Source organism: Corvus moneduloides, chromosome 16, assembly GCF_009650955.1.
Source record: "Corvus moneduloides isolate bCorMon1 chromosome 16, bCorMon1.pri, whole genome shotgun sequence".
Lineage (NCBI taxonomy): Eukaryota > Metazoa > Chordata > Aves > Passeriformes > Corvidae > Corvus > Corvus moneduloides.
The window spans coordinates 9845896-9863722 of NC_045491.1; the positions used below are offsets into that span (position 1 = coordinate 9845896).

General features: G+C 50.1%; 2 protein-coding genes across 3 annotated transcripts; one reads left to right on the forward strand and one right to left on the reverse strand.

Moving 5' to 3' along the window:
- Positions 1-16: 16 nt before the first annotated feature.
- On the reverse strand, positions 17-11136 carry UBFD1 (ubiquitin family domain containing 1). The gene is made up of 7 exons (XM_032126478.1): positions 10999-11136; positions 10477-10743; positions 10167-10375; positions 9165-9230; positions 8859-8964; positions 5782-5864; positions 17-4565 (listed from the first exon to the last, which is right to left on the reverse strand). Exons 1-7 carry the CDS (start codon positions 11024-11026, stop codon positions 4455-4457), a joined length of 870 nt encoding a protein of 289 aa, XP_031982369.1. The 5' UTR covers positions 11027-11136; the 3' UTR covers positions 17-4454.
- A 184-nt stretch (positions 11137-11320) lies between these two features.
- EARS2 (glutamyl-tRNA synthetase 2, mitochondrial) lies at positions 11321-17719 on the forward strand. Of its 2 annotated transcripts, XM_032126477.1 has the most exons (10): positions 11525-11573; positions 11866-11953; positions 12061-12216; positions 12360-12549; positions 12809-13281; positions 14103-14211; positions 14877-15030; positions 16195-16325; positions 16591-16726; positions 17037-17719. In XM_032126477.1, the coding sequence occupies exons 3-10, from the start codon at positions 12201-12203 to the stop codon at positions 17118-17120; spliced, it is 1293 nt and encodes a 430-aa protein (XP_031982368.1). In that variant the 5' UTR covers positions 11525-11573; positions 11866-11953; positions 12061-12200; the 3' UTR covers positions 17121-17719. The 2 variants fall into 2 exon arrangements, with proteins under 2 accessions (XP_031982367.1, XP_031982368.1); XM_032126476.1 differs by lacking the exon at positions 11866-11953 and having other exon boundaries at positions 11321-11573.
- The last annotated feature ends 108 nt before the right edge of the window (positions 17720-17827 follow it).

Consider the following 17827-nt stretch of genomic DNA (forward strand, 5'->3'; position numbering starts at 1 on the left):
CACTCAAACACAGAAATACTTAATTATCAAACTTTAATTCATAAGACTAATCTTACAGAATAAAACACCAGGATAACCAGTCAAGGTTACACTTAAAAAATCCAGCAGTGCAAATCTAAGACTAAATATTTGTCATCTCCCTCCCCCCAAAATAGGCAATAGTTTATTTAAGAATACCATAATACATGGTACTCACATATTCCATTTAAAATAAATCTGCAGTGGACACAAATATTTAAGTTTTTTTTTAATATAAAACCAAAGAATTAATTGCTTTGAGTATGGATAAGACAGAGTGAACTTCCATGAGCTACCAAGGTGAATCCTTGGCTAGAAAGTAAAATGGCCACGTTTCATACAAGACTTGTTATGGCTCTCCTGGTCCCCTGCTCCCCTTCGGTGACAAGGACATTCACTAACAAAGCCAACGGTTGCATCGTAACAGGTGGGGAAAGGCTGGAGGACAGAACTGAGGGCGTAAACAGCTCCACTGGAAAAACCAAGTTACAAAGGAAGAAAAGTAAACCAAGAGAAGTCTGGAAACAAGCCCTGCAAGGATGGGAGCAGGGAGTGCTGTGCCCAAGACAGCGGCACCGGTGGGGTCAGGACCGTGGCTGTGGGGCAGGGGGTGCAGAGCAGACCCCACCGTGGCACCTGGGCAGCACAGCAGCAGGGAATTGTTTCTCTTTGGCCCTTAGAACACGGAGGAGCAGTGGGCACCAGCCAGCAGGTGCAAGCTGGGCAGGGTGTGTGTGGCACCAGCAGTGTGTGGTGGTGGTGACAGTTTCTTATCTCCTTTGAATCCAGATCACTCTCTTCCGTCACCAGAACATCCTGACTGTAGTCCACATTCCTCATCAATGTCATTAATGGAAATTACTAATTTACTTTAAACTTGGTATGAAACCACGTGAGTAACACAAGCTCTTATGCAAGACAGTCTCTGTTCAAACCCCAACCAGGCTGAGCAACAACACTTCTGCATTCCCAACAAAGTAGTGATCCTGGGACTGCTTACACTTGGGATGCACAAATGGAGAAGGAAAGAATACTGAACTTGGGACAAGTAGAGGAGGAGAAACCTGCAGTGCTGGGCAGGGATGGAGAGGGGAAGGGATGGCACACAGGGGAGCTGTGGTACTCAGTGTCATGGAACAAGTTGGGGAGCTGGGAGACTGACAGGAGGGATCCCAAGACAGCAGCAAGGAGGGGACACTGCTTGGGCTCTGGGAGCAGCCAACAGCAAACACCAGTTGTGTCCTGCAGGAACCTGCATTTGCCTCATGAATACTTCGATCTGCAATCAGCAAACCCAGAAAGCACTCAGTGCAACCTCATACGCAGTGCCACCCCAGGACGCTCCCAGGGAATCACACCTACACACAGCAGGAACCAGTCACTGCTGAAAAACATCCTGTTAAATTGTAATTTAATACAATACAGCTGAAATACACTTTTGTGCAGCTGTTACTGTTAACTTCCCACAAAAATTGTATGTCAGATCTCAGAATCACCTTTAGCACCAATTCCAAATGCCGAGTGTTCTTGCACTTTACTCACACACTGTGTCTCACTGAGGACCAACCACCAAACTCCTCCCCAGGACCATCGGTTATGTCGAGTCTGCCTTGGGATGGTCACAGTGACCAGAGAGCAAAATCCAAAGCCAAGAGAGAGGCAGGCAACAGCTGCGAGGCAACTGTGGTGCTATCCCACTAAAGAGGGTGTTTCTTAATGTCAATAACTGCCTCTGGTGTATACCAGAACACACAAAACTCCACATCATTCCCAGAAAAAAAAATGGATCTTAAAAGTAGTGCTGCTAATTTGTTAGAATATTCATTTCAAAGAGGTCCCAAGAAGCCTGGGATATTGGGCCAACAAACACCAACTAAAGCATTTATAAGTCACTTTCCTGTATTTTAATTCAAATTTTGCACATAGAACAAAAAAAATGAAACAATTTCATTTTTCCAATCAAAACCAACCTGCAAGGAAGCACCTAAACAGGATCACATTTTCTTAGTGTATTGTATTTTCTTCATGTTTAAAACTGGTTTGTATGTAACCAAGGGGTTTATGCTCAGTCTCTTTTGAGCAGCTGGGCTGTACCTGGCCCAGGACGCAGAGCAGCTGTGCCCCTCTGGCAAGGAGCAGCAGGAGAGTGACACTGCCCTGTGCCCCGGCAGCCTCAGCAGTGGGTCGGTGCCTGTCCCCACTCACCCCAGAGTTACTCACCCGGTTGCTGTGTCCAGCACAGAAGCCAAAGGAGCTGGGAGGAGCTGGAAGTCGGGCACATGCCCTCCCCAGGAGCAAGGGGGCGAAGGAACAGGAAAGGAAACGAACATGAACAGATGCACAGACAGGTCTGAGCACATCAAGGAACAAATGGGAGCTGATCATCACAGAACCAGCAAGGTGGCAAGTGCCAACGTGGCCCCAGGTGACAGAAAGAGCCAGTGTCACCCCTTTGCTTATCCTGTAGTGCCCATACCTTCCACCAGGTAACGAATTGTTAATTTAAGCCTTAACACCACAACTGGCAACTAGAAAACCACAAGTGTGATGGCTGCATTTCATCCATGACATTGTCACCAGTAAACTCAGGCCAGCTCCCCTCTGCCCCCACTGCTCCAGGGACTGCCAAGGGAGCTGACACGGCTCTTCTGGCCTCAGCCACTCATGTCAGGACACACTGCTGCTGGCTTGTACACAGAAAGGAAATACCTCAAGCTACAAGAGTAACAAGCACGTCACTAGTTCCTATGTAGGATATGAAACACCTTTAAAACTCATACTGTGTGGCTGTTCTAACAGAAAATACAAACTAAAAGCTGCTATCTAGAGGCTACAGGGAAGTACGTAACCTCAACACCTACCAGAAAGCCAATGTCTTTTCCAGTCTCTCAAGTAAAATACAAATAAAGTAAGTATTCATTTGGGAATTTGCACCTGCTGAGCTTCAACTGGGCTCTTCCCTCAAGGAGCATATTCAGATTAGCTATTCCTAAAAGGCTGTTTCTGCATGGGTTTGAGCTACTGGCACGGAGCAGCACCGAGCCCCAGCACTAACGCAGAGCAGGGATGTGTGAACTGCTCCAGTCTGGTTGCACAATGCCATCTGCTATGGGCTTTGCACCTGTCCAGGGCTGAGGGCTCTGTTCACAACACCTGAGAGAAATGGCACGTGGATGGATGGCTGGGATGACACACAGAGCATCACAGCCCGAGGCGCAGCACGTTCCTTCTGACAGAATGAGGTGTGAGGGCTTCTTGTGAACTGGAACAGGAGAAAAGCTGGAAGGTGGTTTACATTTCAAAACATCACTTGCTGGATAGTTAATCTAAAATATGATTCACTGAATTCAAGATCACTACAAATTTTCAAATCCAGCTCAGAAAAGACTGCTGCTGTTATTAAGAATCCAAAACAGCATCTGAGCTTCTCTCTTCCCTACTGCCCCCACCCTGAACAGGGCAGGAAGGTCTCTGAGGTTCCCTCCCTTTGGGAGATCTGTGTCACCCCGCTCCCGCCAGGCAGCGTTACGGTGTTTCCATCCATGTCCATGTCACTGTGTCCCCTTGCTCGCACCAGGCAGCACAACGGTGTTTCCATTCCAACAGCTCAGTGTCAATGCAGCAGTTGCAATATGATCCTGGACTGCAACATGCACGAGCAAGAAAATGCTCCCAAAATGTAGCAGCCCAGGGCAGGAGGTGAAGCACTGACCTGGCACGAGAAGGAACAGCTGGCAGCACTGGGTCACCTGCCATGGCAAAACATCCCTGCAGAATTCACCTGCTCCACACACGCTACACAGACCAACCCAGAGCTGCCAGAGTCAGGAAAAGGTGAGGAAAAATCCCAAACAAGCAGGGCATCTTTGGGTTAAAACAAAAAATTAGTTCTGCTACCAAAGAGTGGAAGCTGCCCTGGAGGGCCAGCGGGATATGGCTTCACCGAACAGCAACGCTGCACACTGCTACAGTTTGTTCTTAAAAATCTGCTCCTCAAAGTCCCAGTCACAACCAAGTAACTAAATTAAGTCTAATGCTGATAACTGAAAGATTATGAAAATATTTGTTTTTGTTCAAACCATGTAAAAAATCCTCAATAATACATTGTAATATTTTCTTTTTAAAACTAAACTGGAAGATCAACTCTCAGCAGATTTAAGTGTATTACACACGATATTTTGTGAATTAAGATTTATTGATTTCCATTGTATTTGCTTTAAATATGGTTGAAGCTGACTGCAGAAAAGGGATGGTGAAATCTTTAAGTTAAAAGTAAACTAATGGTGAAAGAACATCACCTCTGGCTTCCATCCATGCCTCGTTTAGCATGTTTTAATAGTAAGTTCCAGGACTGTCACATCCAGGGATGTTGGAGGCCTCTCCCAGCAGTGTCCTTAGATTTGTGTCATTTTCCTGTGCCAGAGGTGAGCGTGCTTTCAAAAATACTGCCACTTCCCCAGCACCGTGTCTTTGATTGCATCGACATACTGAGTTGGGACCCAATAGACCCAGTAGTAAGATGCTTCTGTTGGGCCCAGCTGAAATGCCTGCAATTAAAAATGACAACATTTACACATGGGAACAAGGAGCTGGTCCCAGTGGACAGGCACAGCTCGTCCACTGCCAAACCAGACTAGCCTGTCCCACCTGCTGCTCCCTCCAGCACTCAGGGCATCCTACAGCTCTTTGGTGGGCAATTAAAGGAGCATTCCAGAGAACAAGAGCTGCAGAGCACTGAGAAAACCACGAGCTCTTTCCTTTTACAACATCACAACAGTAACCAAAACTCCTGGCCAGTTTCAAGAACATGAAGAAATTATTCTAGTAGATAACCTGAAGCATAACTCAGAGTCTCTAAAGAAATGACAAAGATGAGAAGCCAAACAGGAACTAAACAAGACAATGACCATGTTTTTATAGTCATAGGATTTTATATTTAGACTTAATGTCCTCTTCCCAATTTCTCTCCTATGCCCAGAAGAGGGGCACCACGGCATGTCAGAGCCTCTGTTCTTGCTGTGAGATAAGTATATTGTAACGTGTGCTGAAGAGGACATCATCTTACATGAGTGGTCAAAAATCAAGTATTTGGACAGAGACTAGAGCAGCACCCTTCTGCAGGTCATGATTTTAAGGAAAAACATTTCCCTTTCCTCCCCCTACAGAAGGAAACAGACTTCTTATAGAAAAGAAACTTACTTCAACATTAAAAAATAGTTACTGTACTTTGAAAAGTAGGATCTTAAAAAAACCCCATGGACTAAAATAAACAGCCAAAAATTCAGCACATTAGCACAGTTCTCTTCTGAAATGTAACTTTGCCAGATCCCATGCCAGTTGTTCAGAAAATTACAGGTGTGAAAAGATATTACAGCATCAAATCCTTTTTTCTTAACTCCATCAAGGCCTGTTTAAATAAATACCACAGAAACTAGAAATTAAATCAGGTAGCAAAAAATATCACTACCATTAAGAAATCATGAGCTATGTTGTGAGTATGTTTACTGGTTTAACACTGTCACAGTCAGAAGATACAAAATTATACTTAAGCACTTCATGTTTGTGTGAAACCAGTCCAGATTTCCACACAGCAGCAGATTCAATATGGACCCAAAATATTGACAGTGTGAGAGGAGCCCATGGCCCCATCTCCACAAAGCTGGAGCCACCATCCACCTCCAGCATGCTCTGACCTACAGCCTCAGTAGTGTGCACTGTGTGAAGGAATTAGATGGTTATGATTAAAGTAGAGCTGTTACTCACCATCATGTGATAATCCTCATGGCCTTCAATAGGTTCACTCACCACATTTTTAATGGACCCCATGGGTAACTTTTCTGTTCTCTCTACATTAAAATTGATCAAAGTATTATTTCTGACATGCGGGGAAGCAGTATTTCATATTAATTTCATACACCACCTCCATTAATGCCAAAATCTCCTCAGGTCAACAGTCTACCCTCCAGGTGAGTTTTGGATACCTGCTGCCCAGGACGTGGTGGCTGCAGCACCACACACCCCACAGCTGGCACCCCAGTAGTGTGAAGGAATCCAAAAGTGCATCACACAGTTCCCCTGCATCACAGGAAGTATTTCAGTGTTCATGATTTGGGCCTAGACTGAGTGATGGGAAATCCCAAGATTTACTTAATGTTTTCACATAAGGAACTCCCCTGAGAGCAGCAGGGATGCTCATCCTAGTGGAATCTAGTCCAGGTAGGAGAATATTCAGGACTAACTACCAAGGATTATACTGAACTCTCAAAAGCAAGGCTGAAAGCTGGCAAAGATAGGCTGATCTAACTCTGAAAGCTTAGGCCTGGCTTTACCCTGTCACAGAGTGCAGAGAAGCACAGGGAAGGGAATAAAAAAGAGTAAATAGGGAAAGAACAAGTAAGAAAAACTGAAGCCCCCAAAAGACTACAATTACAAGGCAGGGTAATGTCAGCCAGCCAGAGGCAATGACAAGAGCAACAAAATACATAGTCCAGGGCAGAGTTTTCCTGTCAGCTCTGTCCTCACTCCTTTCTGAACACTTAATTCCAAGATCCTGCCTTTCAGTTCAAGCCTTCAGCATCAGCCGAAAGTTACCTTCTCAGATACAAGACAAAGAATACCCAAAACACTTTAAGAAGGAGAAACTGAACTCTGAGTTCTTGAGATAGATCTATTTCATTTGTGATCCAAAAAAACCTCACACCTACCTACAGAAGGCACACAGGGAGATAAACTCAGTGATGTAAGGAAAAATATTCTCTGCCTCAGCACCGTAACTGAGCTCACTCTGAACTACCTGTTCAGACCTGTGACTTCATTCATGAGAGGAAACCCCACTCTGCCCTCCTTTAGCATCCCCCAAATCAATTTCTGCTCTGAGTATCCCAGCAACAGACAAATCCTATTATCAATGCCTCTGTGCAACTGACACAGAGCAACTGGGGAACATCTGCCTGTACCAAACTTCAGACTACAAACACCTGCACAAACCCTCTGTGAGGCCCAGGGAGGCTGCAGGGGTGGGGGGAAGAACCAGCTCCAACTCTCCAGGGCCAGCAAATGACAAGCTGTGTGAACACCCAGATGTGTTTACTCCAGCCCTTACCTGCTGGCCTCTGCCATGGGTTTCTCAGAGTAGGAAGTTTTTCCCAATAACAGCCAGCAATTACAGCCATTCCCTAGAGGCAGCAAGCTGCTGCTAATTTGGGAAAGTAGGGAAACAGGTTACAGGAAACACATGACTACACAAAGAATCAAATTCACAGCTTTAGGAACACTACGTAGAACACCTCAGAAACACTATACTTGAAACTCTTCTGGAAGGTGATGAAAGAGATTAATCACCTAAATACTGTGCATGGATTTAGAACCTGGGACCAGTAACAGAAAAATCTGCCTACCCAACCTATTGAGGAAAAACATGGCCCAATGCCTTGCTCCATCACTTCACCCAGGAGAGAAATCATTGCAACTGGCATCAAGAGAGGTTTTAAAGCCAGAAAAAATCTTCACAGTCAAGTCTGTCCTACAAACAAAAGGTCAAAAACTTTTGACACTTCCGCTTACTTTGGAACTACTGTAGCAGCTGGAGGCAGTATAACCATCCAATTAGGCTACTTTACTGGGACAGTGAGCAAGCACTTTCATCCCTCTTGCTCATCACTATATACTGCCCATCCTAGTCAAACTGAAGGAGCATAGCTTCCTTGGCAGGTGAGGGGATCCCAGTGTCCCATTTAGTCCCAGCCAGCAATTAAGCACCATGCAGCCACTCACTCCCCCTGCCCCACTGGGATGGGGAGGAGAACTGGGGAAAAAAGTAAAAAACTCATGGGTTGAGGTAAGAACAGTTTAATAATTGAAACAAAGTAAAATGTACTACTACTACTACTGGTAATAATAACAGTCATAAAATAAAATTAAAAAGAAACTCCAAAGAAACTAGTGATGCCCAATACAGCTCCTCCCCACCCACTGACCAATGTCCAGCCTGTCCCCCATCAGTGACTAGTCCCTTCCAGCCAACTGCCCCCAGTTGATACTGGAATGACGCTCTGTGGTGGGGAATACTCCTTTGGCCAGCTCTGGTCAGCTGTCCTGACCCAGCTCCTTGAATGCCTCCTCACAGGCAGAGTCTGAGACACCAAACAGTCCTTGACTGAGGGAAGTACTGTGCAGCAACAACCAAAACATCCGCTGTTATCAGCATTACTCCCATCCTGAATCCAAAACAGCTACTGGGAAGAAAACCAATTCTATCCCAGCCAAAACCAGGACAGAGACATCCTCAGCAAGGTACATTATCCCCACGTCATTCCCAGCTCCTCCTGGCACCACTCATGACTGCAAACCAACCCCTCTGCACAGCACCACAGTTGTGCATTACTGAGACGAGACATAATTTTGGCTGGAAGGACAGAGAGTGCCGGAGATGCCAACACTCCTGGTTTCTATCCCAGTTCTGAGTTTTCCTTCCAAGTCTTGGCTAAGCCACTGAGCCCCTGTGTACTGCTGGCATCAAATCCATGCTTATGGAGTGCTTTTGAGATATGCCAGAAGTGTCAAATACTATTGTTTACATTTGGAGCCAGGAACAGCACACTGGGCCAGTCTGCTGGCACCACTCAACTCCAGTTTTTCAGGAACTGATGTGGAATATCAAGTACTATTCAATGACCTGGGAGAATGGCACCTGAGAACAGGAAACAAAGTTTTTTGAAGCACTGCAATACCAACATTATTCCCTAAACACAACTCAGTCAGAGGAGAAGCTTTTCTAGGTCACGCAGTTCAGTCACAGCCTAATCACCAATTGTTCATCCCTGAGGCTGAGAGGTGCTCACCTTTTGTACCAATCCACAGCTGGTCTTGCTCGAGTTTGAAGGTCAATCTGACTTTCCCCCCTGACTTGTTGTACATGCCAGACAGCGGCACCGTGGGCAGACGCTCCTGCAACGAGACACAATCAGTCACGGGCAGGGGCTGGGACAGAAAAGCTACATTCTCTCAACTTTTTAAGCATGAGGACCATCCATCTTTCCAGCTTTCTGCTAAGACAGCAAAGAATGACTGAATCAGCAGGGAAAGGTCTCAAATCACAAAGAAGTCTCTTTTCTGATTCTGAGTGTCTCAAGACCTTATTCACGCACCTGCACACCTTTGACAGAAGGCATCACATCGTCAGGTTTTCCTTTATCCAATACTTTTCTGTGTTGCTACAATATAAAAAGAGAAATTAAATTCACAGAAACATTACAAAGCTTTGCAATGTACTTCCAGCTGCTCCCCCGACTACAACCCAATGGCACTGAGAGACAGCTGAGGGCTGTTCACAGGCATCTGTCCCGTGGGCATCAGTTCTTTTCAAACTTATTGTGCACTTTCTAATATACTCTCAAGAAATTACCAAAAAGAACAGAACTCCAATATAATGCCAAGGGTATCAGCCTTCTCAAATACACACACACATAAATACATGTCTATAAAAACCGAATTGTTACATCCAGTGAACGGCAGAAGCCCTCTGTGACTGGCAGTGCAACCCAGCACCAAACCAGAACGGATTAGAGCAGTGGTAACTTTTAAATTCACACTCACAGCTTGTACCTGGCTGAGCATCTTTAAGAAATGATGGGACTGACACTGAGTGTGAACTGCAATAAATCACAGAAAACCAACAGCATGCTTCATAGAGGCACTACTTAATTTTAACCAAATTTATTTTGAGAAAGGCACAGGGCTGGTAATACTTTGAGCTGGCAATCCTTCACCAGCCACACTGCAGCACCACCAAACCAGCTTCACTGCACTGTGCTCCAAAATGTGAGAGGAGAATTAAACACCCACATTCCCATCAGGGCTGGGACAGCTGAGGGAACTGCTCTCTTGGTGTTCATTTTAAGCAGTTTTTGGAGATCAAATTCTTTTGTGCCAATAAAAATTAGTTATGTTTTAGACAAAGTTAATTTGGACTGTGTTTGCACTAACATCCATCAAACACTTCCATTTCTTAGCCAAAACGCTTGGCTGTGCCTGGCACCACAAGCAGTCTTGCAAAGTCCCAGTCCCTGCTGGACTAAACAGTTCTCTGCAGGAGAACCACGTAAATCCTACCGCTCCCCCATGCCAGCAATTATTGAGACATTAATAACCTTTTGTCTGCAAAGTGGCTCCTTTTTGTTTTCCTCAGCTTTGACCTCCTGTTGAGCAGCTTCTTTGGGTGTATTTACTGCTAGCACATCGTTGATGGTAGAGCCCACAACCATTATTTTCGCTCCATTTGTTACTTTGATTTCCCGCAACGTTTTCTCCTCTGGCAGAAGTCCCTTGAACATAACTTTCTGCATGGCCGGCGGGAGGCCTAGAGACAAGCACAGCGATTAGGAGCCCGCGGCAGCGGCGAGGGAGGCGCGAAGGAGGCGCGAAGGAGGCGCGGGGGAGGCGGCGGCGGTCCCGACAGACCTGTGAGCGAGTGGATCTTCTGCTTCAGCTCGGCTCCCGTGCTGTCCAGGCAGAACTTCACGTCGTACTTGTTCTTGTTCCAGATCACCTTCAGCTCCACCAGCTCCCTCCCGCTGCCCTCGTCGCCGCCGTTGCTGACAGACGCCTGCGGGGGCTCCTGGCGCTCCTCGCCCTCCGGAGACCTCCCCGCCGCCGGCAAGCCGCCCCCTCCGCCGCAGCCCAGCGGCAGTTCCTGAGGCTCCGCCTCCATGCCCGGCTCCTCGGCACCTGTGGGGAGCGGACAGGAAGATCCTGGCCCACGGGACGCTGCCCCGGCCCGGCCCCGCTCCAGCCCCGGAGCGCCTCCCGCAGTGTGTCCGGGGCCGGCTCCCCGCGCCGGCGCCTCCCAGCCCGCCCCGCCGCCCCATGCACCGGCATTGCGGGCTCCCAACACCGCGAGGTCCCGACACCGCGGGCTCCCGACACCGCGGGCTCCCGACACCGCGAGCTCCCGACACCGCGAGCTCCCGGCCGCGCTCGTACCATCAGCGGCGGCAGCGGCGGCGGCCATGATGATTGTGTACAAATCCGCCGCGGGGCACGCCGGGAAACACTGCCGCCGCCGCCGCTGCTGCTGCTGGGCCGCGCCGGCTCCCGTAGCCGCCCCCGTCCGCCCCTCAGCGTGGGGGCGGTGCGAGCCCCCAAATCTCGCCCCCGCAGCACCGGCCGCGCTGCGCCGGGAGGGGCGCCGGACCCTCCGTTCAGCTCCCTGAGCACCGGAACCCCCCCGCGCTGCCGGGCCTGTGGCGGCGGTCGCGGTCCCCTCGCGCGACCGGAGGAAGCGGGTGGAGGCGCCTTTAAGGGACGCCCCGCCCCCAGCCGCGATGCGCGCAAGGATTGGCTGCAGCGGCCGGGCGGAAGCGGCGCCGCGGCCACGTGGGCGCGTGGCGGGATGGCGCGAGCTCTGCGCGCGCTGCGCTGCGCGGCGGGATCGGGATCGGGATCGGGATCGGGATCGGGATCGGGGTCCGGGTCCGGGTCCGGGTCCGGGTCCGGGTCCGGGTCCGGGTCCGGGTCCGGGCGGGGGCCGCGGGTCCGGTTCGGCCCCAGCCCCACAGGTAACCAGCCCCTCGGCAGCCCCGCCCCTGCCCGTCCCCCGGGGCTCCGCTGCGGCGGGGGCGGGGCTTTGGGTTGGAAAACATCTATTCGGGCTCTCGAGGGGCGGGTGTGGGGAAGGTGGGTGTTGGCTTCCTGGAGAGCTAGGGGGTTGATGCTCCTGCCGGAGCTCCTGAGCTCGCCCTGCCAGCGTGTCCCGGTGCCCTCCTGGTTGTGCGGGGTCACTGTTAGTCTACCGTGGCAGTGCTGTTCCTGGCATGTGCCAGCTTATAACGGATTTCCCGGTCATTTCAGGGAATCTGTTCGTGGGAGCAGTCATCCATAAGTTATTTTCATAGCCTGTGCCCCCGCAGCTGTGTTCGTGCGGTCACCTCCCGCCTCGGTAACGCTACTATCGCAGGCAGCATCCATCGCCCTTCCAGCTCATATTTAGAACTCTTCTCTGGGTCTTCAGTGTGACAGTCTCCTTTGATTTCCCCACGACTACAGGTTTTCTGCATTTGGGTGGCCTTAGGACTGCTTTGTACAATTACATATTTGCCAAAAAATACCAAGGGACCTTTATTTTAAGAGTGGAGGATACAGATCAGAATCGGGTGGTGCCCGGAGCTGCAGAAGGAATAGAAGATATGTTGGACTGGGCAGGTATTTAGAAACATCTTTCATTTTTCACCTACTGAAACCTTATCTTTCTAACAGTACTCAGTTTGAGGGTGGGTTTGGCTCTGCCTTTGTATGAGCTGTTTTGACAGCCTAGCTGTTCAAGTCCTGCTGTGCCGGTGTTCCAGGTATTCCCCCGGATGAGAGCCCCGGCCGCGGCGGCCCCGCTGGGCCCTACGTGCAGTCGCTGAGGCTGGAGCTGTACCGCAGGGCCAGCGCGGCGCTGCTGGACAGTGGGGCTGCCTATCGCTGCTTCTGCACCCCACAGCGCCTGCAGATGCTCCGGAGGGAGGCTCTGCGCAGCCAGCAGACCCCACGGTATGAGTCCCTGTCCCTGTCCCACGCGGGTCTCTCAGGGCTGCGCACTTGCAAAAAGCCACTTTGCAATGGGATTGTGCCTCGCTGCCCGTAGAGAGAGAAGCCATGTGTCACCCTCCAGAGATGAGGTGTTTGACTGGATGTGTAGTGGGCGGGTTACAGCTAAAATTCAGGCATTTGCTTAGAGTTTTGGGAATGTAAAAATGGCTGATGGTGTTGGCCTGTGTTGAGTGGAAACCTTTGTTCTCATCTGCCAAAGATATGACAACCGGTGTCGGCACCTGACACCCACGGAAGTGGCCCAGAAGCTGTCACAGGGCCTTGACTGCGTCATCCGCTTCCGGCTGGAGAAGGGGGTGGAACCCTTCCAGGACCTGGTCTATGGCTGGAACAAGCATGAGGTGGCTGAGGTGGAAGGTGACCCCGTGATTCTCAAGGGGGATGGCTTCCCCACGTACCACCTGGCAAATGTGGTAGATGACCACTACATGGGCATCACCCATGTCCTGCGCGGGACTGAGTGGCTGACTTCAACTTCCAAGCACCTGCTCCTCTACAAAGCCTTTGGCTGGGAGCCCCCTCAGTTTGGCCACCTCCCACTGCTGCTGAACAAGGATGGTGGGAAGCTGTCCAAGAGGCAGGGGGACATCTTCCTGGAGCACTTTGCTCGGGACGGCTTCCTGCCAGAGGCACTGGTAGACATTGTCACCAACTGCGGCTCAGGGTTCACAGGTAACACCACAGGCTCCTGCCTGCCAGGTCACTTCATGCTGACTTTGTGGCATGGGCTGGTTTTATTTTAATAGCTGAGAACTTTGTCAGTGTTTGAAGGGGTCAGGAAATGGGTGTAAGGTAACCAGTCAGTCACTGGGGTGCCACCAGGGCTTCTGCAAAGCTCCTGTGAAAGGAGCTGGAATGGTGGAAATCTTTCTGCTGCTGTTCAGCCATTAAAATTGAGTCTGATGCTTAATGGGTTCCCCCTTGGGAAAACCCTCACTTCAAGGTTGAGCAACTGTGAACTCTTGGGAAAACTGCATTCTGTGGTTAATAATTGCAGTGTTGTCTGACACCTGTGCCACTTCTCCTTTAACCTGACAGACCATGAGGAATTGAGTCAATGTCTCCTTTTGTGGTTCTTGCTGTGTGGGGATCACAAATTAACTTGTGTTCTGAGAGCTCTGCTTGGGAATGAAATCTTCCTTGGGCAGCGAAGCCTCTTAGCTGAGTGTTACTTCTCTCTGGCTGACTGAGGTGGAGGTGTTCCGCTGAGGAAGGTGATGAAGCCAAGCGGAATGTCCCAGTTCCTGGTGCCTTGAGAGTAGAGCAGGCTCCTGGGGAGAGGGCAGCATCCCGTGTGTGCCTGCTGACAGTTCCCTCCTGCCTGCTGGAGGATGTCCCTGCTGCTGCTGGTACTGCACAGGTGGCTGTCTTGTGTCACCTTTCCTCAGTGTGCTGCTGGCCTGGCCCCGTGCCCGAGGCCTGTGGTGAGGAGAGTGGTGGTTGTTCTGTGTGGGAGCACACACCCCTCTGATTCTGTTTGGGTTATGTTGCAGAGAAGAAGATGGGGAGGACTTTGGAGGAGCTGATCTCCCAGTTTGAAGTAGGCAGAATTACAACCCATTCTGCTCTTCTGGACCTGGAAGCTCTCCCAGAATTCAACAGGTAAAATATTAGTGGTAGCTTTAAAATGTAGTAAGTACCACATCAGTGAGAATTTATTCCTAGCACTTGGCTTTGCCTGGAGGTTTTGTTTGCTGGATCAAGCATGGTTCTGGTGCAGCAGCTTTTGGGCTGTGCTGAGAAGAAGCATAAGTTTCTTCTCACACCGTTCCTGCCTCCTATCCTGTGCACTGCGGCTGGCAACATTGGAAATCTAGGCAGAGGGTGGATGTAGCTGGGAGGATCTAAAATCTTAAGTTTATAACATAAGAAAATAACATCTAAAAAGAGCTAACGCTTCTGAAAAGTTCCTCTGCAAGTACACTCGTGCTGCTAGGACACTGTGCTGCTTAGAGTGGTCTCATCATCAGTTCACTGTGGGGCACCAGAGCTAAATGTTTCTTTGTAGAGTGTCTGACCGTGGTTTAGTGTTGCTTTTCTAGCACTTCTAACTGAGTTTTAGCTCAGTTGGTCAGAGCATGGTGCTAATAAAGTCAAGGTCATGGGTTCAGTCCCCACATGTACCATGCACTTAAAAGTTGGACTTGATGATCCTTGTGGGTCTGTTCCAACTCAGAATATTCTGTGCTTTCTGTGAAATGTGGTTGGGGTGATAAGATCCAACATAACCCAAAGCAATCCAAAAGCAGGTCTTTTCTCTGTTACAGGGTTCACCTCACCCGTCACATTGAGAACCAAGGGCTGCGCCAAAGGCTTGTTAGGGAGCTGCAGGGGCTGGTGGAGCTCGTCTATGGGGATCAGCAAGTGGATCCAGATGTTCTGGAAGATGAATATGTGGAGCGAGTCCTCCTGCTGAGAAAAGTATGAGTAGTGACGGAGCACTGTGCTACCATTCTGGGAGCTGAGGTGTTGTGGAGATTCCTGGATGAAGACTCGGCTGAGCCCTGGGCTGTGATAGGAGCTCTGCTGTGGCACAACCTGCACACAGCTGTCACGGCCAGCTCTGGTGGCTGTGTGCCAGCCAGCTGCCAAAATCCCCTGATACAGGCGGCTGAGCTGTGGGAATGGGCCTGGTGAATGTCCTGGTGGTCTTTGCAGAGTCTTAAACTCATCCCTACTTTGCCGAGCCAGCACGGAACTCCCTCAGCAGAGGGATGACGTGTCCCTGCCGTGGAAGTGATCATGGAATTGCAGGATGTTTTTGAAAGACCCTTCTGCTTCCCACTCAGAACTGAATGGGGGGTAGTACTGGATAAGATCAGCTGTGGCTTTGTCTAGATGAGCTGACAACCTCCAAAGAGCCCTTGTCCTGTAGCCCAGGGAGTTGCTGACTTGGGAAGGAAGCTCCAGCCCCCATGTCCCTCATGACAGCGTGCAGGTCCCTCATGCCAGCAGAGGCCTCTCCTGGCCTCTCCCACTCACCTCTCCCCTTTGCTGACAGGACAGCATAAGGTGCTTCTGCTTTGCTGCTGCTCTGGGCCTTGGAAGCAAAGTCCAAGCAGCCTCTGCCAGGAGGGATGAAGCTCCTGGAGACACCAGTGGGGTTTGTGTCAGGAGCCTGGGTTTTGGTGAAGGGGCTGAGTGCTCGCAGGGGGAAGGTGACTCCAGCTGTTCCCAGTCTGCTCCGGGGATGCTGCTGGAGTATCTGGGAGATTCCTTGTGAAGGATAAAGCCCTCTGTATGGGCAGGAAGGGACCCAGCTGTCCCAGTGTGAAGGCTGCACATGGCAACAGGATGGTGACTCGTGTGGTTTCCCACTGCATGCTGAAAAGTGGCCACTTCCCCAGCTAGCTCCAAGTCAGCCACATGTTGCTCAGCACCTCAGGGACAGCCAATGCTCTCTGAGCTGCCTCTGTGTCCCCACTCACTCCGGGGGGCTCTGGGGGTGGAAAACCGAGCTACCTTGCTGTCAGCACAAGGGCACTGCTGTGAAGGTGTGAACACTGCTGTGAAGCCCAGGCTGGATGGAATTGCTTCCTCCATAGCACAGCCCTCTGCCCTGCCAGCTTTGCTTTCTTTCCCTAGGGTCACATAAGCCTCCTGAAGAATCTGGTGTCGAGTGATTACTCTTACCTGTGGGTCAGGCCCTCGGTGTCCCGGCAGCAGCTACAAACAATTTCTGCAGAAGTAGATGAAATAGGAAAACTAGTTTTAGGGTAAGTGTGCTGCTGTCTGAGCTGAGTAGTGGCAGCAATGGCTTCTCATCTCTGAAAATTGTGTTCTTTAAAAACCAATCAGAATTACTGCTTTTTCTATGGATTTCCACATCTGTGGCATAATTCTGTTGTTTAAACTTGGTCCTTTGAATGAGCTCTGCTTCTTGTGAGCAGAGGGAGCACCCCGGGCACAGGGCAGGCGTGAGAGTTAGGAATCCTGTGGTTTTCATGTCCCCAGACTGTAAGGACACCTTCTTTCCTAAAGGCTCATGACAAGGCAGGCAGCTGCCTTGACTGTGGAGGAGTTGAACAAAGACCTGAGAAGTCTTCAGAAGCAAACCAGAGAGACCAAGTACAGCAGCATGATGCAGCTCCTCCGCTTGGTGCTCAGCGGGCGGCAGGTAAAAAGAACAATTCTGAGATTATGTGCAATCTGCTTTCACAGAGCTCAAACCCAAGTTTTACAAAAGTTCTCCAAAGCCTAATCCTGGCTCAGCTCTGGTGCTAATCCTTCAGGTCCATCTGACCAGGGCTGGCATTTGCCTTCAGGAGGAGAAACCCCAAGCCTTTGTTTGAGCTGCTAATGACCCCCCCCTCAGTCTGGCAGCGATCCAAGAGCGAACCGCTCCATAGATTCAGTCACCATGATGCACAAACACGTGCCGGGAAGTTTCAGTTCCATGTGTTCAGTGACTCCCTCTGTGTTTGCAGCACGGCCCGAGCGTTGCTGAGATGATGGTGACTTTGGGAGCTGAGGAAGTGTGCGGCCGGATACACAGAGCACTGTCCAGCTGATACGGGACATTGGTGACGCTGCCAGGTGTGCACTCGGAGGGTGCAGGCAGCACCTGTGTGATCATCTCTGATCAGATGAGCTGGGCTTTAGGCCAGGCAGGTGTCTGTGCTGTTCCCATGCCTGTATGACCCTGCACTAAGCACAAGCCACTCCGTCTGGGAGAGGAACCAAATCCAGATTCAACGCCATCCTACTGTCACCTCGTGCAAGGAGCCTGGTTTGCAGGGTGGGAGAAAAAGACATGTATCAGCATTTAAATTCACACCATATGGACAGAAAGTAACTGAACTTCAGATAGCAGCAGATCAGATTCTTTTTGGAGAGGGCCTTGCAGGGTACCTACAGCTACACAACACAGTTCCCCAATAAATACCATGGGCAGGTATATATATAAACAGATCTATATTATAGCTGTTGCCCTCTTAGCTGCCCTGGTCTCCTACCAGGCTGCGTGAGCTGCTCGGAGAGGGGGACTCCTCCCTGTGTACTGTGTCATGCACGTGGTTCTGCTAAAAATATCCCTGATCAGGAGATTGGGATGTTTTTTCCTCTTTTGTCTGATGCCCTTTTAATTATTAAATTAATGTGGTGACTTTGATTCCGTTCTCACCAATACTCTGCGCGCCGGTGAGGGGAGGAGCTCTGGAGGGCTGGTGGCGGGGTGTTGTGCTGAGCCCACGCCCACAGCGAACACTTCCACGCCACG

Excerpts from the sequence above, each read along its gene's own strand:
- UBFD1 (XM_032126478.1), bottom strand. The coding sequence starts at position 11,026 with ATGGCCGCCGCCGCTGCCGCCGCTGATG. Across the intron at positions 10,376-10,476 it reads GAAGATCCACTCGCTCACAG|GCCTCCCGCCGGCCATGCAG; the intron begins GTCTGTCGGGAC and ends GCTTGTCTCTAG. Across the intron at positions 5,865-8,858 it reads GCTGTGGATTGGTACAAAAG|AGAGAACAGAAAAGTTACCC; the intron begins GTGAGCACCTCT and ends ATTTTAATGTAG.
- EARS2 (XM_032126476.1), top strand. The coding sequence starts at position 11,408 with ATGGCGCGAGCTCTGCGCGCGCTGCGCTGCGCGGCGGGATCGGGATCG. Across the intron at positions 12,217-12,359 it reads AGATATGTTGGACTGGGCAG|GTATTCCCCCGGATGAGAGC; the intron begins GTATTTAGAAAC and ends CCGGTGTTCCAG. Across the intron at positions 14,212-14,876 it reads GCTCTCCCAGAATTCAACAG|GGTTCACCTCACCCGTCACA; the intron begins GTAAAATATTAG and ends TCTCTGTTACAG.